The sequence below is a fragment of the Monomorium pharaonis genome, chromosome 5 (assembly GCF_013373865.1).
Source record: "Monomorium pharaonis isolate MP-MQ-018 chromosome 5, ASM1337386v2, whole genome shotgun sequence".
Taxonomy (NCBI): domain Eukaryota; kingdom Metazoa; phylum Arthropoda; class Insecta; order Hymenoptera; family Formicidae; genus Monomorium; species Monomorium pharaonis.
In genome coordinates this window covers 27,809,734-27,834,232 of record NC_050471.1, presented here as the reverse complement: position 1 = coordinate 27,834,232, position 24,499 = coordinate 27,809,734, and the positions used below count along the sequence as shown (strand labels likewise).

The 24,499-nt window shown below is 36.9% G+C and overlaps 2 protein-coding genes across 7 annotated transcripts in view; both read right to left on the bottom strand.

The window, feature by feature from the left end:
* Positions 1–680: 680 nt before the first annotated feature.
* LOC105831469 (lipoamide acyltransferase component of branched-chain alpha-keto acid dehydrogenase complex, mitochondrial) lies at positions 681–8,395 on the bottom strand. Its single transcript, XM_012671614.3, has 5 exons — positions 8,319–8,395; positions 4,513–4,637; positions 3,254–3,812; positions 2,125–2,514; positions 681–1,296 (listed from the first exon to the last, which is right to left on the bottom strand). The coding sequence occupies exons 1-5, from the start codon at positions 8,379–8,381 to the stop codon at positions 1,060–1,062; spliced, it is 1,374 nt and encodes a 457-aa protein (XP_012527068.2). The 5' UTR covers positions 8,382–8,395; the 3' UTR covers positions 681–1,059.
* A 2,247-nt stretch (positions 8,396–10,642) lies between these two features.
* The window catches only part of LOC105836062 (metabotropic glutamate receptor), a 38,461-nt gene continuing 24,604 nt past the window's right edge, over positions 10,643–24,499 (bottom strand). For 5 of the 6 annotated variants that reach the window (XM_036286997.1, XM_036286998.1, XM_036286999.1 and 2 more), the window contains 6 exons: positions 23,687–23,802; positions 21,187–21,458; positions 19,192–19,576; positions 17,420–17,891; positions 16,567–16,602; positions 10,643–13,012 (listed from right to left, as the gene is read on the bottom strand). In XM_036286997.1, coding sequence (XP_036142890.1) covers positions 12,867–13,012; positions 16,567–16,602; positions 17,420–17,891; positions 19,192–19,576; positions 21,187–21,458; positions 23,687–23,802 — 1,427 coding nt within the window. In that variant the 3' untranslated portion in view covers positions 10,643–12,866. The remainder of the gene's footprint in view (positions 13,013–16,566; positions 16,603–17,419; positions 17,892–19,191; positions 19,577–21,186; positions 21,459–23,686; positions 23,803–24,499) is intronic. The other variant, XM_036287000.1, reaches the window with a different exon arrangement.

The window sequence follows — 24,499 nt, the reverse complement described above, 5'->3', positions numbered from 1 at the left end:
AATACTTAAAAAAGAATGTTTAATTTTAAGATATTATGTCTTATTTCTGTTTCCACTTTTTAAATATTTTAAAATATTTTAACTTTAAGCCACTTGTATTTAAAATATTAAAATGTTTAAAGCTGATATTATTAACATTGTTTAGAATTTTAATGTATTTAATATATTAAAATTAATATCTTAATATCTTAAAAATAAATATTTTTATTTTGAGTAAAGATTATTATCTATTAAATTATTTTGTATCTCATTGTAAAAAATTTCGGTTTTTCGAAACGCTCTTTCAAAATTCAATAATTTTATTGTATCCATACAAAAATTTAATTACAAAACAGATAGGTATAATATAAAAGACGATAATACACGTAAAAAATAAGGTATTAACAAAACTGATGTTATGACATGTCTTATGGCATTTGAAACATAAAACGGACAGAGTAAAACATAAAATATAAACAAAAACATAGACTAAAATATAAAACTTAATAATTGTTTCGCTATGTAAAGAAACAAGACTCTTTCTCGCGAGATAACACTTTCTCGCACGGTAAATTCGTAGAAATCTACAACTTGAAAAATTCATGAAATGCTTACTGTGGTGAATTTTCATTCAAATGCTGATTCCAGTTTAGTACAGTTTCTGTCATTAAATTTTGAAAGTTTAAAATAACATTAACAAGTTTTTTTTTTTACAAAATTATGTTCAGTTATTTTGACATGATATACTTAAAATTGCGAGAAAAATTATATTTTAAGTTAGTTTTAAAAATGGATGTTATAGCTCGCGTATACATAAATACCGCGTCTATATGCAGAATCTACATGTCGACCGCCATATTTACATAAGAAAAAAGGTATCAGTATGTACAAAATTCATATACAAAGCTGAATACGTTTTTTTTTTTACTTTTAGCTATACGTTTATCTTGAGCTTTCCGTATATTCTCAAAAAAGATTAGGAAGTTTATGACGAATGTCAATAATGCTGATTTTCTTTTCAGTTATGTGAGTGACGTAAGAACTAAAATGCCCATTTACATATACATGTCCAAGACAGTTTCACACTCCGCTCATCAGATGTATCGGATTTTCTACATAGTGCTTCCACAGATTGGAGAATTTAGCCACCGTTACGCCGTCGATGACACGATGATCCGCGGACCAGCTGACCGACATTATGGAGGCTGGAACTATATTTCCCAGATTGTCAAATCGCGGCAGCTTTTGCGCCTTTCCGAATGCACCGATCATCACTTGCGGCGGCACGATCACCGGCTTCGTGTACGTTCCGCCGATCTAGAAGTCGACAGTTGATTAAGCCGATACGAAGAACAGCAGTTTCGATAGAAATGTAATACCCAGAGAAAAAAGAAAAGGAGAAGAAGCAACAAGCAAACTTTTAGAAATGAATCAACGTTTGACGTCATTAAAATTGCATTTAACGCGTTGTATCTCGCCATACGTGGTAAGATTTTTTTAGAATTTATTTCAAAATCATGGTAATTGTAGACACAATGTGGACTTTGAAGAATTTTATTGCTTTTAATAAAATTTAGTAAAATTTCGTCTTAATTTAAAATTAAAATATTTATTACAAATTCTATGATATAAAGTCCGTTATGTCGCCCAGAAAGTCCAACCTCAAGTCAGACAAGTCTTGTTCTGCAAAAATAAAAGAGATCGCTAACCTTCAGCAAGCTGCACTTGCTCTGGCTCAAGAAAATCCGAGCTCAGTTGTCGGCCTTAATCCAACATATGCTAGACACATGTCAAGCATATAATGTGAAATTGTTCACTTAAATTTTACTAAAGTGGCACGTGGTATTTCAATCAAATTTTATGTCATTTTCTTTGATTTAATAATATCTCAAAATAAAATATAAAATTGTTTGGTTAAATTTTATCTAAATTACAGTAAAATTTTTCAAAACATATGCTTCCTCGATTACCATGATTTTAAAGTGTTTTAACAAAAATTCTCTCTGTGTGGACGGATAATTGGTTTTGCTAGAATATCTGATAATTTAGTTGAATGCAGATCTCAAAATAATTTTGTTAGATCGTCAAATTAATTCGTAATTCACATCAATCTTCTTTTTTGTGTCTTCTATGCGCCTCACTCACCACGCCTATGTTGGACAACGAGAATGTCGTGTCGGTGAGGTCGGCGAGCGGTATCGACGACCTGCTGCCGCACTCCTGAAGCCTGTTGAGCTCCCGCGCGATCTCGAAGACGTTGAGAAGCTGCACGTTCTTGATATTCGGCACCACCAGGCCATCCGGTGTGTCCATGGCGATGCCAATGTTATGATTGTCCAGGACGTATAGCGTTTCCTCATTCAACCAGGCGTTTAACTTCGGGCATTCTTCCAACGCCCGCGAGGCTGCCTTTATGAAGAACGGCATAAAGGTCAGAGTGACTCCGCGTTTCTTCATGTCGCCCTTCAACTCGTTCCGATAATGTACCATTTGGTCCACGTTGCATTCGTCGCTGTAGACGAAGTGCGGTATACTCTAAAAGAGTCCGAGAGGTTCGCAGTAAAGATAGAGCTGTTCTTTGGTGAATTTATATTTGGAAACATTTGATATTAAAAAAAGATGGAAGTTTATTAAAAGATATTGTTGGAACAATTAAAAAATTGGAATTGTGTATTATTGGAAACTTAATAGAAAAGAGGAAAAGAGAAAATTAAAGTAGAAATAGAATTTAGTGTTTTTGAAAGAGAGGTTCTAGGGTGTCTTAGATTTCACGAAAAAAGGTTGCTGTAAAACTACAAGAAATCTTATAAATAAAACAATGTCTATTAAGAAAAATGTGTAATTGTAAAATATTAAAATGTTTTATTTCTGTCTCCGTTTTTTTTTTAATACTTTAAAATATTTTAGTTTTAAACGAGTGTTTTAAATATAAATATTAAAACTAAAATATTTTTAAGTATTTTAAAAACAGAGGCAGCAACAAACATTTTAATATCTTGAAATTAAACACTTTTTAATGTAGTTGAAATTATTAAAATCTCTAAATTTTAATGAATCTTTTCGAAATTAAAGAGAGTGTGACAGTCTTCATAATATTCAAATATTTTAAAAACTTATTGATTATTAATATAGAAACGAAATAAATAAAATGTGATTAGAGTAAAATATAATAATAATATTCAAGTGCTGATATACCGTTTTATGAAAAGTTGTGCGTACAATTTAATTGTCAGATAGTATTAGGATAGACTGCTTCAGTGTTTCAATGACTCACCAAAGATTTTGTCATAGTTTTGTACATCTGTTTCGTGTATCCCTTAAGGGGGATCGGTTTTCCTGACACGTTCGTGGACAACGGAACGTCCGTCTCGGCTTTCGCGCCTGCGGAAATTTTCTGCAGGTGTGCCAGCAAGTCCTCCTTGAGCACTCGTCCATTCTTGCCTGTCGCTATTACGTCATTCAGATTCACATTGTTCTCCCTGGCTATCCTCCTCACCGCCGGGGTTGTCAACACCTTCCCTTCCCTCGAGGTGCTGATCTCCGACTCGGCCGCATCTTCTCCGATCTCCCTCGTCTCCGAATTGCCAGTCGTTTGGTTCTCGGTGTTCTTTACGGTTTCTCCCGCGTGATCTTTATCCGCCGTACCGTCGCCCGAATCGTTCTCTAACTCAATATCACATAACGCTGTCCCGACCAACGCGACATCGTCTACATTGTAGTGCAGAGTCTTGATTAGGCCAGCGTAGCGACTCGTGATGGTCACCGAGGCCTTGTCGCTCGCCACTTCGCAGATCTCGTCGAATTCGGCAACACGGTCCCCGGGTTTCACGAACCTGTACCGGAAATAGAATCTAAAAGTTGCATAAATTGAAAATCTGATATTGAAATTCGACTGTCAATAGCAGATCAGATACGTATTGTTAAATCCGGGATTTAGTAAGTTAATTTTTTTTTTTTAATTAAATTAAATTACAGTGTTTTGTGTGGCTTATAAATTTAATTTAAATACGTAAAAATTTGCGTTAAGATTAAATTAATTCAAGTTACATTAAAAGTTAATTCTGAAAAGCTGTTTGTATTAAATTGTAATTTTTTAATCAAGTTTCATTCTAAATAATCATCGAATAAATAATGATATTATTTGCAAATTGAGTTTACATGGAATGAAACAGAAAAATATTATTCTTAAAGAGGAGTTTTGTCGAATTCAGAATGAAGGTAAAAATATTCTGGACACGATTATTAAAAAAGTGCCACATAATTTAAACACTAATCTAAATTTGAAAAATCCGAATAAAAAAAACCTCCAAATTAAATTACAAAAACTGAAAAAAAAAATAGATCATCGAAAACTGAAGAACATTATAGCGTTGTTTCTTTTCCCCATCTAAGAAATCACTTCGTTCGAGTAAATCCGGGATTTAGAAGCGGAGGATCTCGCGCATTCAGAACCAAATAAACATGTTTGAGTATATATACCATGCATCCGTGAAAAGGCGTATTTCTCGGAATTACGTTAAACTTCTCACGTACCATTCCTTTACCGTGACGTCTCGTATGCCCTCGCCGATGTCCGTCAATTTGAAAGGTACCACTTGGCCGAAGCGAAACGAGCTGACCGACAAAAGACGCCGTATCGGATCGCGCGATCGTTCGGCCTGCAAATACAGAAGTCCCGCCGACAATAAAGATAGTGTTAACAATTACGTTGAGATAAAGTTAAATGCATTCAGTAGGCAGTAATCCAACACGAAAAGGATGACGCGAATTAAGAGACGGTGAGGCATTAACAACATTAGGAAAAATCTTACGATGACATGACAAGATAATGCGAAAGAAAATAAAGATAGAAAATTGCGAAATAACAACGTATAATTAATTGAAATGTCCTCTCGATTTGTAATCGGATTGAAATAAATCAGGATAAACGGCGCGATCGGTTTTGATCGGTTCAGAGACAATTTACCGCTTCGTTTACGGTACGTAATGTATTTTCCGTCTGGTTCTGTTGATTTATTGCTTCGCTCGTTTGTACAAGCTGTCCCACCTCTATTACATTATTCCTTTCTTTAACCTGGGAATAGTCACCTGGCGTAGTTTTTATATAATCGAGCAGCGAGGAAAGCTCAGTCGCAGTAGTTTTCTCTGTTAATTGAAAATCTATACCTACGTTTTTTTTCCAATTTCTTCGTAATTTTTTAAATGAAACTACTGAGTAATAAATCTATATACATAACGATCTAAAATATTAATAAATTGTAGAATAATTAGTATTATAATGTGCAATAATAATACAGTTTTTTTTGGGTTGGAGTGTAAAAAAATTGAGTGATGGTTTGCGTGAAATAAAACGAAATAATTATTTCTGAATTACGAATCTCAATTGTTTTCCTCTCGATTGACAAAAATCGTGGTTCCCTTTTCAATTTTTATTATTGCAGGAAGGAAAAAATTTGTCGATACAGCAAATATTTAGATGTCTGTGCAAATTAAATATACATATTTAATTTTTTTATTAATACAGACGACAAAAATATTTGTTGAGAAAACTGGTTTTATTTGATAAAATTATAGCTTTATTAGAGTTATAAATTATTTCATATAAATCAATAATAAAACTTCTCCATTTCTCTCATTTTTTATTTTCTAATTTTGTTTATTCTTCATATTGACATTTCAATAGCGGTAAATTTGTTTCAACAACGAAATGCACTTGTTATGGATGGACTGTTTGCTTTAACAGAAAAATAAACTGTTTGCTTTAACATATTTTACAAACAAATTTATTCAGTAAAATTTTTCCATTTTGCCAAATCGAATCTGGCATATCAACACAATTAATTATCGTGACGTTTTAAGTTCAATAAAAATTAATTAATCACGTAAAATTTTCAGCTATTGTGAATCACATCAAATATCTTGGAGCATGCTACTCGCAATCCGTATGCAAAATTAATTAACAAACCCAATGATTGTATTTCTTAATTGCAATTAGTAAATTATTAGTTCTAAAAATTTATAATAATTAATCTGCTAATTTAAAAACTAGTTACAATTATTATGAGTTTGCTAAAAATATTATAATTATGTTGGACCATTAAAAAATTATATTGGATGTTTAAGCTGATTGCTAGAATGCTAAAACTTTTTGCAGAATTATTATCACGCTTAAGCATCCTACATAATTAGATACAGATGAAAAAATAATTTCATTAACATAAAATTATTTTTTCATCTGTATCTAATTAGGTACTTTTAAAAGCTATAACAAAACTGTTCTTTTCGCATGGCGCGTTTACGTACGCGCGCGTGAATGATTCGAAAAGTTTCTTTAGTGACGCATAAGTGGCGTAATTTTCAATTCGATAAATTGTTTCATTCTTTATAAAATTGCCATAAAAATTTCGAGTCGCTCTATCAAGTGGATTGTGTTTGACGCTTCGAAGAAATTGGCGTTTCAAGACAACATATCGACTTCAGCGGTTGCGGTGGTAAAAATTCATGAATTGGGCTTCGAATTGCTACCACATCCGCTTTATTCACTAAATCTGGCGGATACCGGCAAACACCGTTCGCGGTCGCGTGCAGTAGCAATAACGATTTTGAACAACTAAATTTCAGTCGAAATCGATCAGAGGAGATTGTTTTGTTGTCCGCCCGATTCTCTAAAAGACTAATGTACATTTTTCCAATATTGATTAACTTTAATCTCAATTCAATTTACTCTTAATCTTTTTCTAATTCTAGAAATTTTTTTCTGAAAAAAAAAAGTGTAAAAAATGTGTTAAACCGAGATTAAAGTTAATCTACATTGAATAGAAGTGAACATAATCCGAACAGCACAGATAATCGTTATAAACTCAAAAAGAATTTCTCTCTCACCGCGAATTTTTATAAAGTATAGAAAGATTCCTCTTGTAGAAAAAACGATTGCTGACATAATGGTGAATTTTTTAAATTTTTAAAGGGATATACTTGCTTTCGGTATTATTTTATTTTTATTAGAATTTTTAAAAATATAGTTTACAACTTATATATATATACTTGATATATTTGTTTTTCGAAATATGTGTATGTTTTTTATAATTGTCCTAAGATTAAAGACAAAGCTTGCAAATTGAAAACTTTTTTATTTATTTAAAGTACACACCAGAATAAATCACAGAATATTTAACTGAAATATGAAAAAGAAAATTTCAAAATTATTGATATTGTAGTTTCTCAATTTTTTGTTTTTAAACTTAAATTGGATATCCCGTGTGTACATTCAACTGAAAGACTCCTATTAATTATTTCTATATAGAAAGAAAGTTTGCAGTTTCTGTAAAGTTTTTAATTTGGAAAATTTTGTACCCTATAACATCGGTAATTTCGTTACTTTAGGATTTCCTTGTTTTTAGAACAAATGGGATGACAAAAGAATTTTTTAAGAAAAGTTTTTTTAGATTCTTTTTGCTATCGATAAAAAGATTACGGTTAGAATAACAGAATAATAGAATGAATATTAATTGTATGCACTATAGAAGACAAGGTTTTCTTTTTTCTTTTTATTTCTTAAACTTAAAGAATTGAAGATTATCAATACACTGAGAAAAAAAAGTTGTTAATTTGACTAAATTTTTCAACCTAATTTCTTCAATACAACTATTTATGTATTTTATTTGAATATATAAATAGTTAAATTAAAATTCAAGTATTTTATGTATTTAAGTTAAATACTCGAACTAAAGAAATTTAATCAAGTTAAAAAATCTAGCAAGTTGTCAAATTAACAACATTTTTTTCCATTGCACGGAAATTGTCAGCCTTTTTGTGACAGAGAAAGAAAACGAATAATTACTTATTAAAAAATAAAGTTGTAATTTTCCTTCTTTCAATTCAAACTTCCTATTCCGGCAACGCACTCGCGATGTCAGAGTTCAATCCGGTGCGCGGCCTGTTGATAGCGGCAGTCGGCACGTGGTGCTCTCTGTGACAACATACTTCTCACATTCTTCACTAAAGTTCCTTCACACTAAACCGTCTCAAGGCGACGGTTCTTCCCGCTCGCTCCTCCCCGTCTCTCTCGCCGTTTACAAGCACAACGTTTACGAAAGATAAACGTGAATTCTCGAAATGAAAAAAAAAAAAGTTGAAGAAAAGAAAGAGAAACTTCTTTCCACACTTTTCATTTTTTACGTCAACACGCGCAGCAGCTCTCACTCGGGGGCCGAAGTCGGCTTCGTCACGCCGGTCAATAACAGAAACTTCTGTTAAAGTTTAATAAGAAGGAAGAGTCCCCCTATCTATTACACAACGTAACGTCGCCGCTCTTACGAATTACTCTTTTTTTCACGTACCAGTCGCGCGGCCGACAGCAGACGCCAGGAAAAAGCCATCATCTTGCGTGCAGTCTGGTTCATCCGACCGAGGAGGAATGCTGAGAACTCCGGAGCACGAGTCCGGATCGCGTGAGTTCGGCAGCGCTCGCACTACCGATACAACCGATTGGGTAGCGAACGTGCACGCGTCATATGATACGAGCGAGGTCGCATCAGGAGCGAGTTTATTCATATTTATGTAGCCATTATGCAACTGTGAGTCGACGAAAATGATAAAACACATGATTGGGCCAGCCGACTTACGCGCGACCGACGGTGCGGAGAAAAGACAACGTGTAGATTAACTTTAATCTCTTGGTTTAAATTCTTTATCTCTGTTTCGTTTTTGGAATTAGAGGAGGATGAAAAGCGAGCGGAGATTAGAGTCAATCTAATTGTAAGTAGTAATCTAATTGTAGTAATTAATGTTAGCGACTAATGCTGTTTCTGATAATAAATGTTTTTGATAATTTTCATTGCTTGACACATATTTTTGTACAGAGAGAAAAATTAAATTAAGAGCAACTTTATTATTTGATTTGGACCGGTATTAATCTTACATTGTCCTGTGCACAGGAACAGAAAAATATTAGATATTGAGAATAGAAATTATAGAATTTCAAAATCAATTTTCTTAGTGAACATTAAACGTAACGCACAACGAATACGAAAATGTTCTATAATTCCTATTTTTAATATCTAATCTTCCATTATGGACTGGGTCTAAAATTATCTCTTATCTCTCTCGAGAAACGCTGTACGGTCGTTCCATTAGATGGATGAAATTTTAAGATTGCTCATGACCAGACTTAACATGACATTAACGATCTATGAATACCCCACCTTAATTACCAGTTAACCCGGTAATAGTCACTTAACGTAATTTTTACATTCCGGCAGCGAGGAAATGAAGCTCATCGCAGTAGTATTTTTTTTTTTTGATCGATAATCCATATATCCATCTAATCTTATTTTTCCTTATTTTTTTTTTTTAGAAAATACTGAGCAAATCTATGTGCATAATGTGTGATCTCAAATTTTAATAGATTGTAGAACAATATTCAATACAGTGACTTTTAATTGTAAAGGTTTAAAATTATCATTTACGGAAAAAGCAAGGCGATTAAACTCGCAATTTAATCGCTTTTAGCACGACAAGAATGGAAAAAAAATGAAAAAAAGAAACAGATTTATACTTTACTGCATATGTAGGAGAATATATGAATAATATTGCAATAAATTTCTTGTACGCTTACAGCTAGTATCAGCGATATTAAATTGCATAACTAATTTAACAGTAATTATACATTAATGCAATGAACTTTTGACGTAAGGTCATATCGCTGAATAACAATCGTGGGCCACACAAAAATAAAAATGAAATATATAAAGCATAAACATTATCATTAGATCCTGTCCGCTGACCGAAAATGTCAATATTCATTTATTCCATCCGACATATACGTCGCTATTTATTTGTTAAAACAACGTTGAATTTGTTTTTCAAAACGAACTTTTCTTTAAAATTCTTGAAGTGCACTAGTCACAGGAAAAAAAAAACAGAATCAAACATTAATATCAAATTAAAAATAATGTATTTTCTTACACAATTGTAAACAATTATAAATTATATTTTTGTTTCTAGAAAATATTATTGTTTATGTTTAAGACAACGATAATTTTGAATTTCAGCAAAATATCATATTTTTATTTTATTATTATAAGTCATCTAAAGAGCATAATACGTATTGTAAATTTTTTAAGTTATTTTTTGTCCGACATTTTTTCTTAACTTATAAAATATATTATTAAATAATAATATTATTTTTGTGATATATATAAAACTATATAAAATTATTTATGTTAATAAGTTAAATGTTTAATATCATATTACCTCATTTCAGTATTCAGCATTATCGAGAAAAGTAAAGATATTATCCGAACAGAAATACTCTTTTTATATAAAATTTAATAGATACGCTTCGATTTTTTCAAGAGATATCGATTCCGCTCTTGCCTCGTGAACTCCGCCCTCGATCCAATAAACGATACAAAGAAATGCACGTTGCGAATACCCGAGGAAGGAAATCGCCATAGGCGTCGAAATTCATCAAATTATCGAGTCTCGCATTTACGTCTGTCGATCGCTGCGCGCAATTTCTTAAGAAAGGTCGACGTGGGAGCCTGAACGGTTTACTCTTCCCCTTCCAGGCCCGGGAAGGGAAAATTGAACTCGTTGAATTTATACCGGTGGTTTTCGGGAATGATGGATAACGGGGGTGGAAATGAATCGCACACTCTCCGACACGCCATTCAATAATTGTTTTATTCCCGATCTGTCTCTCTTTCTCGCCGCGTTCTCGTTACAATAGAAAAGATATTAGTATATTTCTCTCCCTCTCACTATCTCTCTCTTTCTCTCTCTCTCTCTCTCTCTTTCTCTCTTTCTCTTTTTCCCTCTCGTACTCTCCCTTTTTTTGCCGTCGCTTTGACTTTGACAATCGCGAAAGCGATTTAATCGCCGACACAATAATGACGCTCTTCCTCCTCGCTCGGGTTATTCAGAAAAATTGATCAAACGTTCCAAAAATCCTATGAAATCCGGCGGTAATGGGAAGAAGGGGGAAAAGAGAATATAGACGGCGATTACGTGTATACAAAAGGAATCTCTCTTTGTGTATCGCGGAAGGGATATATCAAGTAATATATCTCGAAAACGAGAACGAACATTCGAGGCAAATTTCGCGCTTCGATTTCGCTGAGACCCTCGATAAAATTTTTCACCTTAAGACATGCGTAGGAAAAAGGGGGCGGTCGAGAGAAACGTATTCGTAAACAATGTGCATCCCTGACATGTATGATATTCTTGATATTCTTGGAGGGGGGAGGTGGTGGGGAGGGGGGTTAGTTGCGCTCGCTTTAAGTACATTTATTTATTGTCCACTCTGTGTACGATTATCTCGTCGGAAGGCTCTCTCGGGGGTTGCGGCGGGAAGGTTGTGGGGAGAGGGGGGGCGTGTTAAACGTGTCCGATAAATAAACGTGGAGTGTGTCAAATGAACGAAGGGCGGAATTGACGCGAGATCAACATTTACGCTCCTAAATCGAAATCATACAAGTCACGGGGGTGCTCACGACTAGAGTTAGTGGGTGACACACGGTATACACTTGTTGTTGATAAATGCACGTACGTATATGTGTCTTTTTTTTTTACGCGTATGTGTGTGTGTATGTGTGTATTTGTGTGTGTGTGTGTGTGTGTACATATATAATTTATGCACAAGGACAACAGTAACAATAACGACAACAGCGATCGTGATAATGAGATCTCCGCACGTCGAGGAAAAAAAAGTTGTTAACTTGATTAAATTTCTTCGGTTCAAGTATTTATCTACTTAAGTTAAATGTACGAGTACTTGAACTGAAAAGAATATTTGTCCTAGAACCCTTATCAGCTTCAGTAAATCTTTTTTCTAGTGTACAAGTATTTCTGTATTCAAGTTGAATATATGAATACTTGATCTTATAAGAAAAATTGACACTCTAGAATGCTATTATTGACTTAATTAAAAATTGTTTATTTTTTTCAATTTTTGATCCTGCTGTTGTAGATAAATTTTCACCTAAGTGCTAATTCAAATTTACTGATAGAAAAATGTGTTGCATTTGTGACTATAATTGCATAGTAAAATAATAATAGTCAGCAATATCGTTTTTATAATCGTAATTATTATATTAGTAATAATAATGCTATATTTCAAAGATGTATTATTTATAGTACAATTTCTTCATAGTTGGTATTACTATAAATGTACGGCTATTATCATTAACATTTTTATAATAATTATAAAAATGATATTTCTGACTATAATTATTTTACTGCTATTATAGCAAATATTACATATTTTTCTATCAATTGAAAATTTTGTCATTAAAATTTAAAATAATCTTTAATAAAATTTTATTTACATTAAAATATAATGCTTGTTTAATTATACATATTCTAACACATTGCAAACTATAAAGTATGAATTTTTCCCAAGCTGATGTTAATGTAAAAAAAAAAAAATTAACAGCACTAGGATAAAATTTGTTCAGCTCAAGTATTTATACATATACTTAACTTATATACGCAAAACACTTGAACTAAAGAAACTTAATCAAGTTGAACAATTAGTCAAGTTAACAACTATTTTCTCAGTGGACCTCCCCAGTGAGAAATAGTACATCGAATCGACATCGATTCGACGTCGAATTGATGTCGAATTTATTATCGTTTCTCGCTGGGCTGTCTCTCTCATTGACGGTAGATGCTGTGAACGATAACCGCGCGTGGCGGGACGCTCAGCGTCCTCGCGATCCTCGAATCTCAGTACGATCATCAATCTCCCATAACAGATTAAAATTTAGAAATATCAATGTTTCAGCGCACTTCGCTACAACTCTCACATCTTCAATCTCTCTGCGGCGCGTCCAACGCTGCCTGTGTCTCGGTGCATCTCTCAAGAAGCAGTCACGACGAAGGGCCTACAATTGCGCCACTTGCTCGTTATTGGTCTTGCTGGTGGTGCTGGACGTTAGCGAGATCTCGGTGACTCCCACGGACGTCCGCACCGCAGCGGTCAGGGCGCCCTGCAGGGGCACGTTCTCGCTCGCCGACTCGCAGCCCGTGTCTGGAAAAGTCGAAGGGTTCATCAGTCACCGGGTGGAAGGGGGTGAAAAACGAACGTCGGGTCGGGAACGGTGAAGTGCCCAAGGAATGCATTGTCGCGCGCGGAACCTTTCTCCTCCCCCTGCGCCATCTTCTCACGGAAGAACAGTAGGGGTGGTTCTCTCATCGTATTCGAGTATCAACACGTGCCGTCGAGATAAAATAATTAGATCCCTTCGCCGACCGTTACGTTGGCGCATCGACGTTCCTCCGCGGGCGACAAAAACTTTATTACGAATAAAATGATTTGCGGTAATAGACCTGTTCTCCCGCTCAGCGAAGAGGGAAGGCCCTCGGGGAATACCCTCGTTTATATACCTCGCCGCAGTCGTATCGAGTTATGACGTCGGAAGCGAGAAGTCGCGCGGATCTTCCTCCTGTAATCGTGGATGGAGAGACGAGACTACCTCCCTTTTTTTTTTCTTTCCTCGCGCACGGAAAAAGGAATGTTAAACATTAATTACATCGTGCCCTTTATTGATGGTGGCTATAATGTCGGGATAAAAGTATAACATTTTGTTGAAATTTACGATAATAAAATTTTCTAAAGAAGATTCAATTACAAGGAAGATTATTACTGCTTTATTCATAAGCGGGAATACAATTTCCTGCTTATGTCTGAAACAGTGAATGTTAAATGCGATATACCTATTAGTATCAAAGATTAAGTAGTAGTAGTATTCAAACTATATAATTTCTTGTTTATAAATAATTATTGTTAAATAGAATATATTAATATAAAAAATAGTGCTAGTAGTAGCAGTAATACTCAATCAAAAATTTTGCATGTAAAAGTATGTAAAAATCTGTAGAGTTATGTATCAAAAATGTCCATGCAAAATTTTATATTGTATATTTTTATATAATTTTACATAATTTTATATAATTCTATTTATACATGCTCTCATTAAAATTGCTTATTTACAATTATGTATAATTATACATAATTATACATAATAATATATAATTAGATATGAATAATTTTTTCTCAATAAAAAATGTTTTATATAAAAGTATGTATAAAATTTATAAAATTATATCAGAATTATATAAAATTATATATAAAATTATGTAAAATTATATAAAAATATACAATATAAAATTTTGCATGGACATCTTTGATGCACATAATTGTGCAGATATTTCTACATGAAAATCTTTTGATCGGGTAGCAGTAATAGCAATATTAAAAGCTTTATTATTGTTATATATACAAGCAAAAGTATAATTTCTTGGTTACATAAGAAATAATGCCTGTTAATATATTAGTTTTCTATTTAACATTGTTATATAAGCAAGAAATCGTACTCTTGCTCATAATAAATGTAATAACGATGATCTTGATGATAATAATTATTACATAATGTAACATTACATAATTTAATTTTTGAAGGATTTCATAATCTTAAATTTCAACAAATCGTTATGTAAGAGAACCAAAAAATATGTATGATTATTCTGGTGCTAATAGTATTTAAAAAATTCAATTTTTGATTTAAAGACATTGTTTCCTATCTTACATTTTTTCCTTCCAATTTATGAAAGCAATTAAACAATAACGAATTAAATAATAATTTTCTTGATGAACCCATACAAAAATATGTTATACAAGTTTATTTCAATATTTAACGTGTCAAAAATAAAGATATCCCGAGAACAAAAATATTCCCACTTTGCACGTGCCATTGCCGCAAAAAAAAAAAAATTGAAGCCTGTCGACTCGACGCAGCAGTTCTGTGAATTCTCATCGATCGTCAAATTAATCAAATCTGAGAAATCCGCCTCTAAAATCCGTGTTCCTCTTTCCCTGAACGACAGAGTCGTTAATTTTTTTTTTTAACGACAATATCGAAATGCCAGTAAATCGCGTTACAAATTCAAGGTCCTTTTCCTCTGAAAGGGTATTAGGGCTAATGCAGATTGAATCGTGCGCGCGGGATAATAAAAAGCTAATGCAGGGTAATAAAAAAGAGCGGTATACACCACACATTTCGTTGGCAAAGCACCGCGATCAAGAAGAAGCTAATTTATCCCGACGAAGTAGAAGAAAACGAAAACTGAAAGGGAGAGACAGAGAGAGAGAGAGAGAGAGAGAAAGAGAGAAGTAGAAAAAGAATTCCCACGGCTTCCCTCGGCTTCCGACGTCCTGCGGTTTAATACGCCGGGAGCTTTAAAACCCCCAGCTTTTTAAAGGAAAACGACCGATATTACGTAATCGCAGCGAGACGTACCTGATCCGTCGGCGCGCGCGAAATTTCCAGAATATTTCCCTCGGATAATCCGCCTATAAATTCGCAGAGGGGGGAGGGGGGGGAGGAGGAGGACAAAGGACCGAAGGACTGGCGGTGGCGCGTATTAAGTTAATAATTTAGCGCCGCTTAGGGCGAATCGTCCGAGCAAAGGGAAGGAGAATAGGGGAGCGGCGAGGGGAGGCCCATTAGCGGGAGAGAGCGCGCGCGCGGAATCGCCCTGTAATCCGCCTCGCGATTGCGTAGCCGCCTCGCCGCGGGGTGGTTAATCACGGTGGGCAATAACTGGTTTCCACGCGGAAAATTAACGTTATCAATCGATCCCCCGACTTGAAAAGAGCGCGCGACGACGGAGGGGGGAGGGAGGGCAGGTGCGCGGACGGGCGGGGGGAGGAAAGGTGAAAGCGCTGCGGGCGCGCGCGTTATAAATAAAGCGTTTAATAAACTAAAAGCTTTCCGCGGATCTACGCGCGGATTGGCCCAGATTTTCCCCGGAATGTGCTACAGGCCGGCCGTCGCGTTGCCGTCGAATATCACATCACGCCGCCGTCGTCCTCGTCGTCGGGCGAGCCGTCGCGCGCGTCTCTCTCTCTCTCTCTCTCTCTCTCTTCCGCGCGCGCGTATCGATTACCTTCCTTTTCGTCGCGCGCGAGAGCGCGCGGCGCGCGGCGACGCGGGGGCAATCCGTCGACGACGCCGACGACGACGACGACGACGACGACGACGCGCTCTCGACGGATCAGATCGGATGTCATATCGGGTTTTTCGATACAATACGGCGGCGCGGACTCGGGCGCCGGATTTGCGCTGCGAGAGGCGCTCCTTTCAAAGCTTCCTACCTTCCCCCGTTCTTCGGAGGAGAGGAGGAGAGCGAGGGGTGTGAGAGAAGCAGTTCCCCCCTCGCCTCTCTCTTTCTATCTCTCTTACTCCTACTCCCTTTTGCCGGCGTTTTACATTATTATTTATTCCGCGTCACGTTCGCACGTCACGCGCGCGCCCTGACAATCAACCTCGCAGGCGAAGCTCGTTCAAGCTCAAATTAAAGCTCTAATTTAAACGTCTAAGTTAAGGGATTGCAGGATCCTCGCGTAGCGAATCGAAAGAGTATTTTTCAGCGTTGTAAAACTTTTATTCAAAGAGACGGATAAATTATGTGCTCCTGCTTTATTTATTTTTTCACCGGGAAAGAAAAAAAGCGAGATGCAAGGCTAGAGTAAACGTGAGAATAAAATAATAATGGTATTTTTTTTTATATAAATGCGCGTACCTTTATCGTAGCAGCGATTCAGCCTCGATAAATCACCTGAAATTGAAAAGCAAGCAATTTTCTTTCTTCACACCCGTCATCTTCAGATTTTTTTAAATTCTACCCCTCGCGATTTTTTTAAATTCACTTTTCTACCGCGTAGATTTGAATTTTGCATTCTTCCGGAAAGTTTCTTTCTTCCCTTGGTTGTGAGAGGAAAATTGAAAATGGAAGAAGCCATTGCGATGTCAAATGTTATTAGAAACGTTGTTTATTAAAACAATTTTTCGCCGACCTGATAAATGTTAGCTATTTAAAGAGGATGTTTTTTAAAAAAAAAAAGTGCAAAGTTTAACAATTTTATTACTGTAACTTCGTGTCTTATTTCCTTTAATAAATATAGATGAAAAATACTCTACTTTTCGATTTGCTAGGATGCTTAATTCCTTAATGCCGGTGCTTTATTTCTCTTCTCTGTAATCTTATCTTCATAATCATCCTTGTCATCTCCCCGCTCTTTTCCTCTTTCCTCAACACGGAGATTAATTTTGCTAACTTTTAGAGAAAATTAAAAATAAATTTTTTTTCAATTCAACCCCTTTTATTGCATAAATAATTATTAAGCGCATTAGTTGCGCACTGTACGAAATGTACGTTAAATGTAGCGCGGAGGTAAGGGATCAATATTTTAACTACGTTAATTATTGTGGCGCTTCACCAGCAACCAGGCAAAAAGAAAAAGTTTCCGTGCCACGCGGTTTCCCTCATTTTTACCGGGGTGAAAAAAAAAAGAAAGGAACACCCCGCGCGAATTTAACCGCCAGGTCACGTAGCCCGAGCTCACGTAATCAGCAAACGAGTGAAGTGTCCTCACATTTCGTCAGGGAGGACGCGCCGGCGCTGCTGCCCTGCTTCTTGAACGTGCTGCCCATGCAGACCTTGCCGCGTACATTCTTGTCCGGCTGGAAGACGATGATGTAGACCTTGGGCGAGTAGAGGCAGACCAGGGTGACGGACGCGCTCAGGCTGATCGCCACGCAGAGGGTCGTGATCTGCGTCTCGTGGGCGTTCCCGGTGCCGAAGTAGATCGGCACGAAGGCAAGCCAGATGATGCACGTGGTGTACATGGTGAAGCCGATGAACTTGCTCTCGTTGAAGTTCTCCGGGATCTTGCGCGTCTTCACCGCGTACACGGTCGAGATGAGGATCAGCAGGGCGTTGTACAGCTGGGAGAACAGGAAGCTCATATCTTGGATGTTGCACTTGAGGATCACCTGGCGGCGATCCGGGTATGAGTACCTGGTGCCCGGCGGCTCGATGATCATCCAGACCAGCGTCAGCACCACCTCGAGAATTAGAAAAGAACCGTCTCTCTTTCTCTCTCTCTCTCTCTCTCTCTCTCTCTCTCTCTCTCTCTCTTTCTGGCGAAAGTGCCTATTTCGAATCAAATTTTAGAATCCTTCTCTCCAAGTATCTTTAGATCAGGGTTTTTCACAAACCTGTGTATAGACTGCGACCCATTTAGTTTTTGGGGACTACGGAAAAGCGGACAGGGAAAGTAGGTGGACGGAGTAAACGGATTATTTATACAACTTTATTTATACCGATTTACTCCTCCTACTTAGTAATTTCTTATTAGAATATAATTCTGTGAATCTATTTCTCAAAAACACAATGACGTATGAAGGTATAAATAATTTCCTTGTTTCCTATTTCTAATGTCAGGTTTAACGTTGACATTCGTGAGAATTATTTTTGTGTGAGGAAAGTTTAACAATTGTTTATTTCGATTTCACTGGTCGCGACCCGTATTTTGGAAATTCCCGTTTTAAATGTTTCAGAAGAAGAGAGAGATTTAGAAGATGGTAGATCTCGGTGTTATTCTCATCATTCAAAATTAGCATACAGAAAGAACGGTGAAGCGTTCAAAAATTTAGCTAGATACAAGTCTAAAAATAATTGTATTAAAATAATAATAATTATATAGGACACTCAGCATGGCGATACTGCAAAAATGTTGACGTTCTAACATCTCACACAGAAAAATATCAATTCTTCTTGCTGTTTTTTTTTTAAGTAACAGATACCTTTAATGAAAAATATTTCTTAATAATTAAATAAGTTTATTATAAATTTTAGAAAAAAACTTGTTTTATATATTAAAAAAGGAAACACTCCTCCGGAGGATATTATGAAATTCGAAGAAAAACCGGAATAATGAACATATCAAATTTTTGTTTTAATTAAATTGCTTAATATATATATATATATATCAAAGTATTAAATTACCAGGTTTCGTATTACATTTGATGTAAGGATAATCGTTACATGAAGGAAGAAAATTAAAAATGGAGTAATCGCTTTTCTTAGCAGGAGAGCGGTACTTTTCTGCGTGCAGCAATTCCAGCCCGAGCGTTCGACATAATTATTTTGAGAATTCAACAAAGTTATTTTCCGATATACGTCTAGTTACATTTTTAGATGTTCCAGCGGAAAACCGTTTCTTTCTGCAGCCCCCTCGTCTATTCTAAGAATCGAGCAGACCGTACTCGTGTCCTCGATGACGGTAGCATCGAATTTTTGTTTATATAGGAACAAGTACCTGCTTCAAAATGGAAACTTTATTCTTTCCAGGATTCCACTTACCTGGAAGGCGATCAGCGCGGCCGCGATGCAGACCTGCGACGTCGGGCTGATGTACCGCGGTCTGACGGCGGACCTCGACGCCGAGTCGAAGATCCGGGCGATCCGGTTGGTCTTGGTGAGCAGGGCGCCGTACACGGCGCTGAAGCTCACGCCGACGCCGAAGCGCTGGAGGACGCAGGTCGCCGTGGTCGGCGTGGCCAGGAGCACGAAGGTGTTCAGGTAACACACCAGCACGCCCGCCAGGAGGATCACGGTGAGCTCGCGTCCGGACGCGCGTACCACCGGGGTGTCGCGGTGCTGGAAGAGCAGGCACGCCACCGCCAGGGTCGCGACGATCCCCAAGCAGGATATCACCGCGGGTGCGATGGCGAAGGCGCTGCTCCACCTGGACGATGAGATAACGGGAGACGCGAAGGTCGCGTTTAATTAACGCAATTTCCTCCGGTCTCATTAGCGGCCAGTACCAATTTGGGGGGAGGGGGGAAACACGCTGCGTACTCTCGTAATAAATAATTCCCTTTCGTTATCGAACCACATTACCACAACATTTAACTCTGGGAGAGACATTTTATTTTAAATTTTAATAACGTAAATAATATAACGCGAGAGCACAATAAACAATTTGTTATCGGTTAATTTCAGTGGGAACGTAATTTTAGTAAAACAGATAATGAAGCTGCAATGTAAATAATAAATATAATTCCCTTTTGATGGTTTTTTTTTTTTTTTTAATCGGGTCGCCACGCATGGGAAGCCCGCGTCGAAGCTTTGGAAATCTCCCAAAATTTTCAGATCTTCTACCGAACGGTCTTGCGTAAAGCGCGAATCCGTTTATTTCATACGTACTCTGAAAATTCCTAAAAATTGAAATCAACTTCTTCTCGGATAATCATCGGAGTGACCATAAGTCACATTTCCGCGGTAAATCCCAGGAATTAAATTTGTCTCGCGGAACAATTTCTCCTTTATTCCGAGTTCCGCGATCGTTCCTGTTAATCCTACGTTTAACGTTTCGCGATATCCAATGTGGATTAACTCTAATTTCGACTTAACTTATTTCTTCTAGCTTTAGAAATTAGAAAAAATAAATAGTAAGTTAATCTATATAAGTAGAAGTAATCACTTAGAAGAGTCTACCGTTTTCTATATAAGAACATATTGTAAAAATTTCAAAATTGTAGAAATTGCCTCCAAACGATTGCAAAATTTTTTAAATAAACTATGTCAGCCATATGTATGTGACTGATGGTACATATTTGTGCAATATTTTTCAACTCTGACTTTTACTTGCGTATTGACCCAAATCGAAAGAGGAATATTTTTTGTCAGATTGAATTATTTTCAGAAACTCTCCTCTCGTTTTTGTGAAATAACTTTTTATCTTGATAAATCTAAAATTGCATCATTTATCTCGAGATATATCTACGATACGTCTAAGATACGTTTACGTGTAATTTCATCTACACTGAGAGAAAAAAAAAAGTTGCATTAATCATAATTTATAGTTATTTTTGGCCGTAACAATATTTTTATAGTTAAATTAACAATATAAATTATAGTTAACTTAACACTATATTATTGTTACAATAGCTATAGCATTTGTTCATACAACCATATGTATGGTTAAACATGCTATAATTGTGATTTATATATGATAGAATATTTGTATGTTAGAACATGTATGGTAGAAATTATTATAATTTATAGTAAACTTTTTAGTTTATAGTAAAATTTTTACCCTGTTTGGCACAACTATACATATATGGTACACTAACAGTATAGCAATAATAAATATAAAAATGATATTTGCAACTATAATTATTTTACTATACAATTATAGTTGCAAATATTAGACACTTTTCTCTCAGTGTAGATAATTTCAAGTTATCCAATCGCCACACGCTGGACATCGGTAACAACGTTGCTGTGAAATCTCGGGGCAAGTCGCACTCCGTATGTGTTTGTGCGTGTATATATGTGTATGTTTATGCGTACCTGATATGATGAATCGGTAACTGGTAGCATCCCCGTTTGTCGGAGTGCGGCCAGAAGCCCGGGCCGCAGTCCATGCAGGTGTACTCGTCGTAGACGTACTCGTACGCCTCGCATTGGTCGCACACCCAGCAACAAGTGTCACCCTGTTGCTTCTTTATCATACCTGGCTCGCAGGGCAGCGAGCACGCGGAGATCGGTATGTCCTTCGTCCCCCGCGCCCACACCATCTCCTCCGTCTGGATGTCCAGGGAATTGTACCATTTGCCCACCACCTGTCGGCCAGAGAGAATTGGCACGTGGTTGACCCGACAACCGAACCCCCTACCCCCATCTTCCCTCTCCCCCTCCCCCCTCCCCTACCCCCCCTCAGCACGCGCAAGCGTCTCGTTTCGCGATTTGGAAGCCGGTCAAATTTCCCGTCGGCCGTCCGTTAATCACGCGCTGGAGAAAGAGATTTCTAAAATTCCTCTCATATTTTATCTGTATTTTTAAAGAAAAAGGAAGAGGGGGAGAGCTTTTATAGTCTCCTCCTCCTCCTCCGTCCAACGCTTTGCGTAACTTACGTTTTAATTTACATTCTGGCGTACTGTATTATCATTATTCCACGTAATCATTTTTATTGTTTAACTTGCCAATTGAGCGACAACGGATTACGAACGATTCGTTTCTCAAAGGCACTTTATTATCGCCGTTTGTCCCATTATTAATTCACCGATGCAGCCGATTTAACTTTAATTATATTTTAATTATATATATATTTTTTTTACGTCACTTTGATTGCCCCGTTAAACTCCTAATTTTCTCGTTCTCCATAAACACCGTTATATTTTTCCTCGCTCGAGGGTTTCATTCTACGTCGAGCTTACCCCGGGCAAAAAGCCCGGTTTCCCGGAAAACTCTCGCAGGGCTCTCTCGAAAGCCCTACAGCCGTCGGGCAACTTTAATTACCTGCTCGTTAAAAAGACAGAGCCCGCCTTCTTTGCGCGGACTCGCCCCGCGCGCGCGATTCCACGTCGCGTCACATCGATCGCGCCCGCGGACTTTACACGATGCATTAACGAGACGCGACGCTGTGGGAGACTGGCAATTCAATAAAAAAAAAAAAAAAATAGAAAAAAAAATATCGCTCCCGGTAAATAAATAGCGCGGCAGTTTCTCGATTTAACAATGGTTAACAGCGAATACACCAGACAGAAACAAAACGCCGACGCCGACGTTTCGTACCGGAAATTTTATTTCGCTCGAATTGCGGATAAAACCAAAAAATTTCGGGGCGGGCATTTTTTGATATTGACGTCGTAAAATTTCGCGGATTGCAGGGTCTATTAGGTCGAAACTAAACAAAACACTTTTGCTGCGATTCGAATCAGAGCTTCGTTTTTCTTTTTCAGGGAAATTCGAACAATTCTCACATATACGGACGCAAAGCTCGAAATTTTCAGATTGTTCGATCACCAGAAAATCTCGCGGATTTTTTTTCACCTCTTTATTAACAAGAAGGAGAATTAAACTTCGCGAAAAGTATAAGTTCTACCTTTTTTTTCGTAATATCGACTTTACAGTCTCTAAGAATTCATTAAAATAAAACCGAGCACTTTGTGTTTTAATCTGAATCTTTGGGGGAATTTGATTGACTGTTCAAACACTGTTCAACGACCAGAAAATCTATTTCATTCGTTTACTAACGAGGAGGAGAATTAAACTTTGCGAAAACCGGAAAGTATAGGCCCTACATTTTTTATGTCGACCTTACGACCTTTAAAGATCTGTTAAATGAAATTGAGCCACTTCGCGTTTCAATTAAATCTTTGGAGAAATTCGGTTGACCGTTCAAACATTGTTCGACCGCCAGGAAATCTCGTAGAAACTATTTCACTCCTTCATTAACGAGTGATGACGATAATTAAACTTCGCGAAAAATGTAGATTCTTACATTTTTAATATCGACTTTACAGTCTCTCTCTAAAGTCTGTTAAAATAAAACTAAACACTTGTTTAATATAAATCTTCTAGGCAATTCGATCGATCGTTCAAAATCACTGTTCCACCAAAAAATCTCATATAAACTAATTCATTTCTTTATTAGCGATGACGAGAATTAAACTAAAAAAAAAAAATCCTACATTATTAATATATTGACTTTGTAGTCTCCAGACTAAGGCTCTATTAAAAGTTTAAACTGAACGTCTTGTTTTGCAAATCTGAAATCGTTGGAAAACATCTTTAAGAATTCAATCGAACACTGTTCAAACATTGTTCGGACTGTTCGACCACCAGAAAATGTCGAGCATCACTCGCGTATCAGCGAACGACGATGAAAACTAAAGTTTATGAAAGCGTTGGGGGGGGCGTGGGAGCGAGGGGGGAGGGGGTGACTTCCTCGGGGGACTTCCAATTGAATTTATCGCTCTCGGCGGGCGGACGGTTTCGTTCAATTATGCATCGGCGATGATATAATGGCGCGCTACATTGATTAGGCCGTACGGAATGAGCTTCTTACCCGATAATGATAGCCGTTCCCGCCATTGTTGTTCGTCCCCTTGCGGAAATTGAGGATTTCGTATCGCGCCAGGCCGTCTCCGTGCTCGTCGAACTTCACCTCGCTGCCGGCCGCGTCTGTAAAATATCATCATCTCTCGGACGACTGCGGGGATTCCCGCGGCCGCGGGTCGGTCCGCGAAAATTAAAAAGTTTCTTCGGAATTGAGAAATTCCGCGGCTCCCTCGCGCCGATAATGCTACGCTTAACCACGTGCCCCTTTATGGAAAAGTACTACTGGAGTTACTATTAGACTCGCGAAAAAAAAAAAGGGAAAAACAACTGTCGGAAATTATCGGGAAACCACTCGAATCCAATATTGTACCCTATTAGTTCCGGTAGTTTTTTTTTTTCGCGAGTCCAATAATAAAAGTGACGCGTCAATTTTAGTCCACCACGCCCGGTGGGTCACTGCAGAATTTTTATTTGTTTTTATTACATTCGCGTAAAACGCGTATTTCATATAACTACGTTTGAAAACTAGAAAAATTATTACTGTAAAAAGCGAGACCTTACATTGTACCATACGGAATTATGTAATATAAAATGATAATGGTTTCATATTTGCATATAAAACATGTAATTATTCATTCTTTTATATTATTTCTCTTTTTATAGACAAAACATCAAAAACACTACCTACATGGCACGGAATATGTTAATAACAAAAAAAAAACATGGTAGACAATAAAAACAATATAAACAGAATGACGGTCCTAATTATGAGCCGAAAATTAAAATAATTTTCATTAATGCATGCAACGTTAAAGTCCAT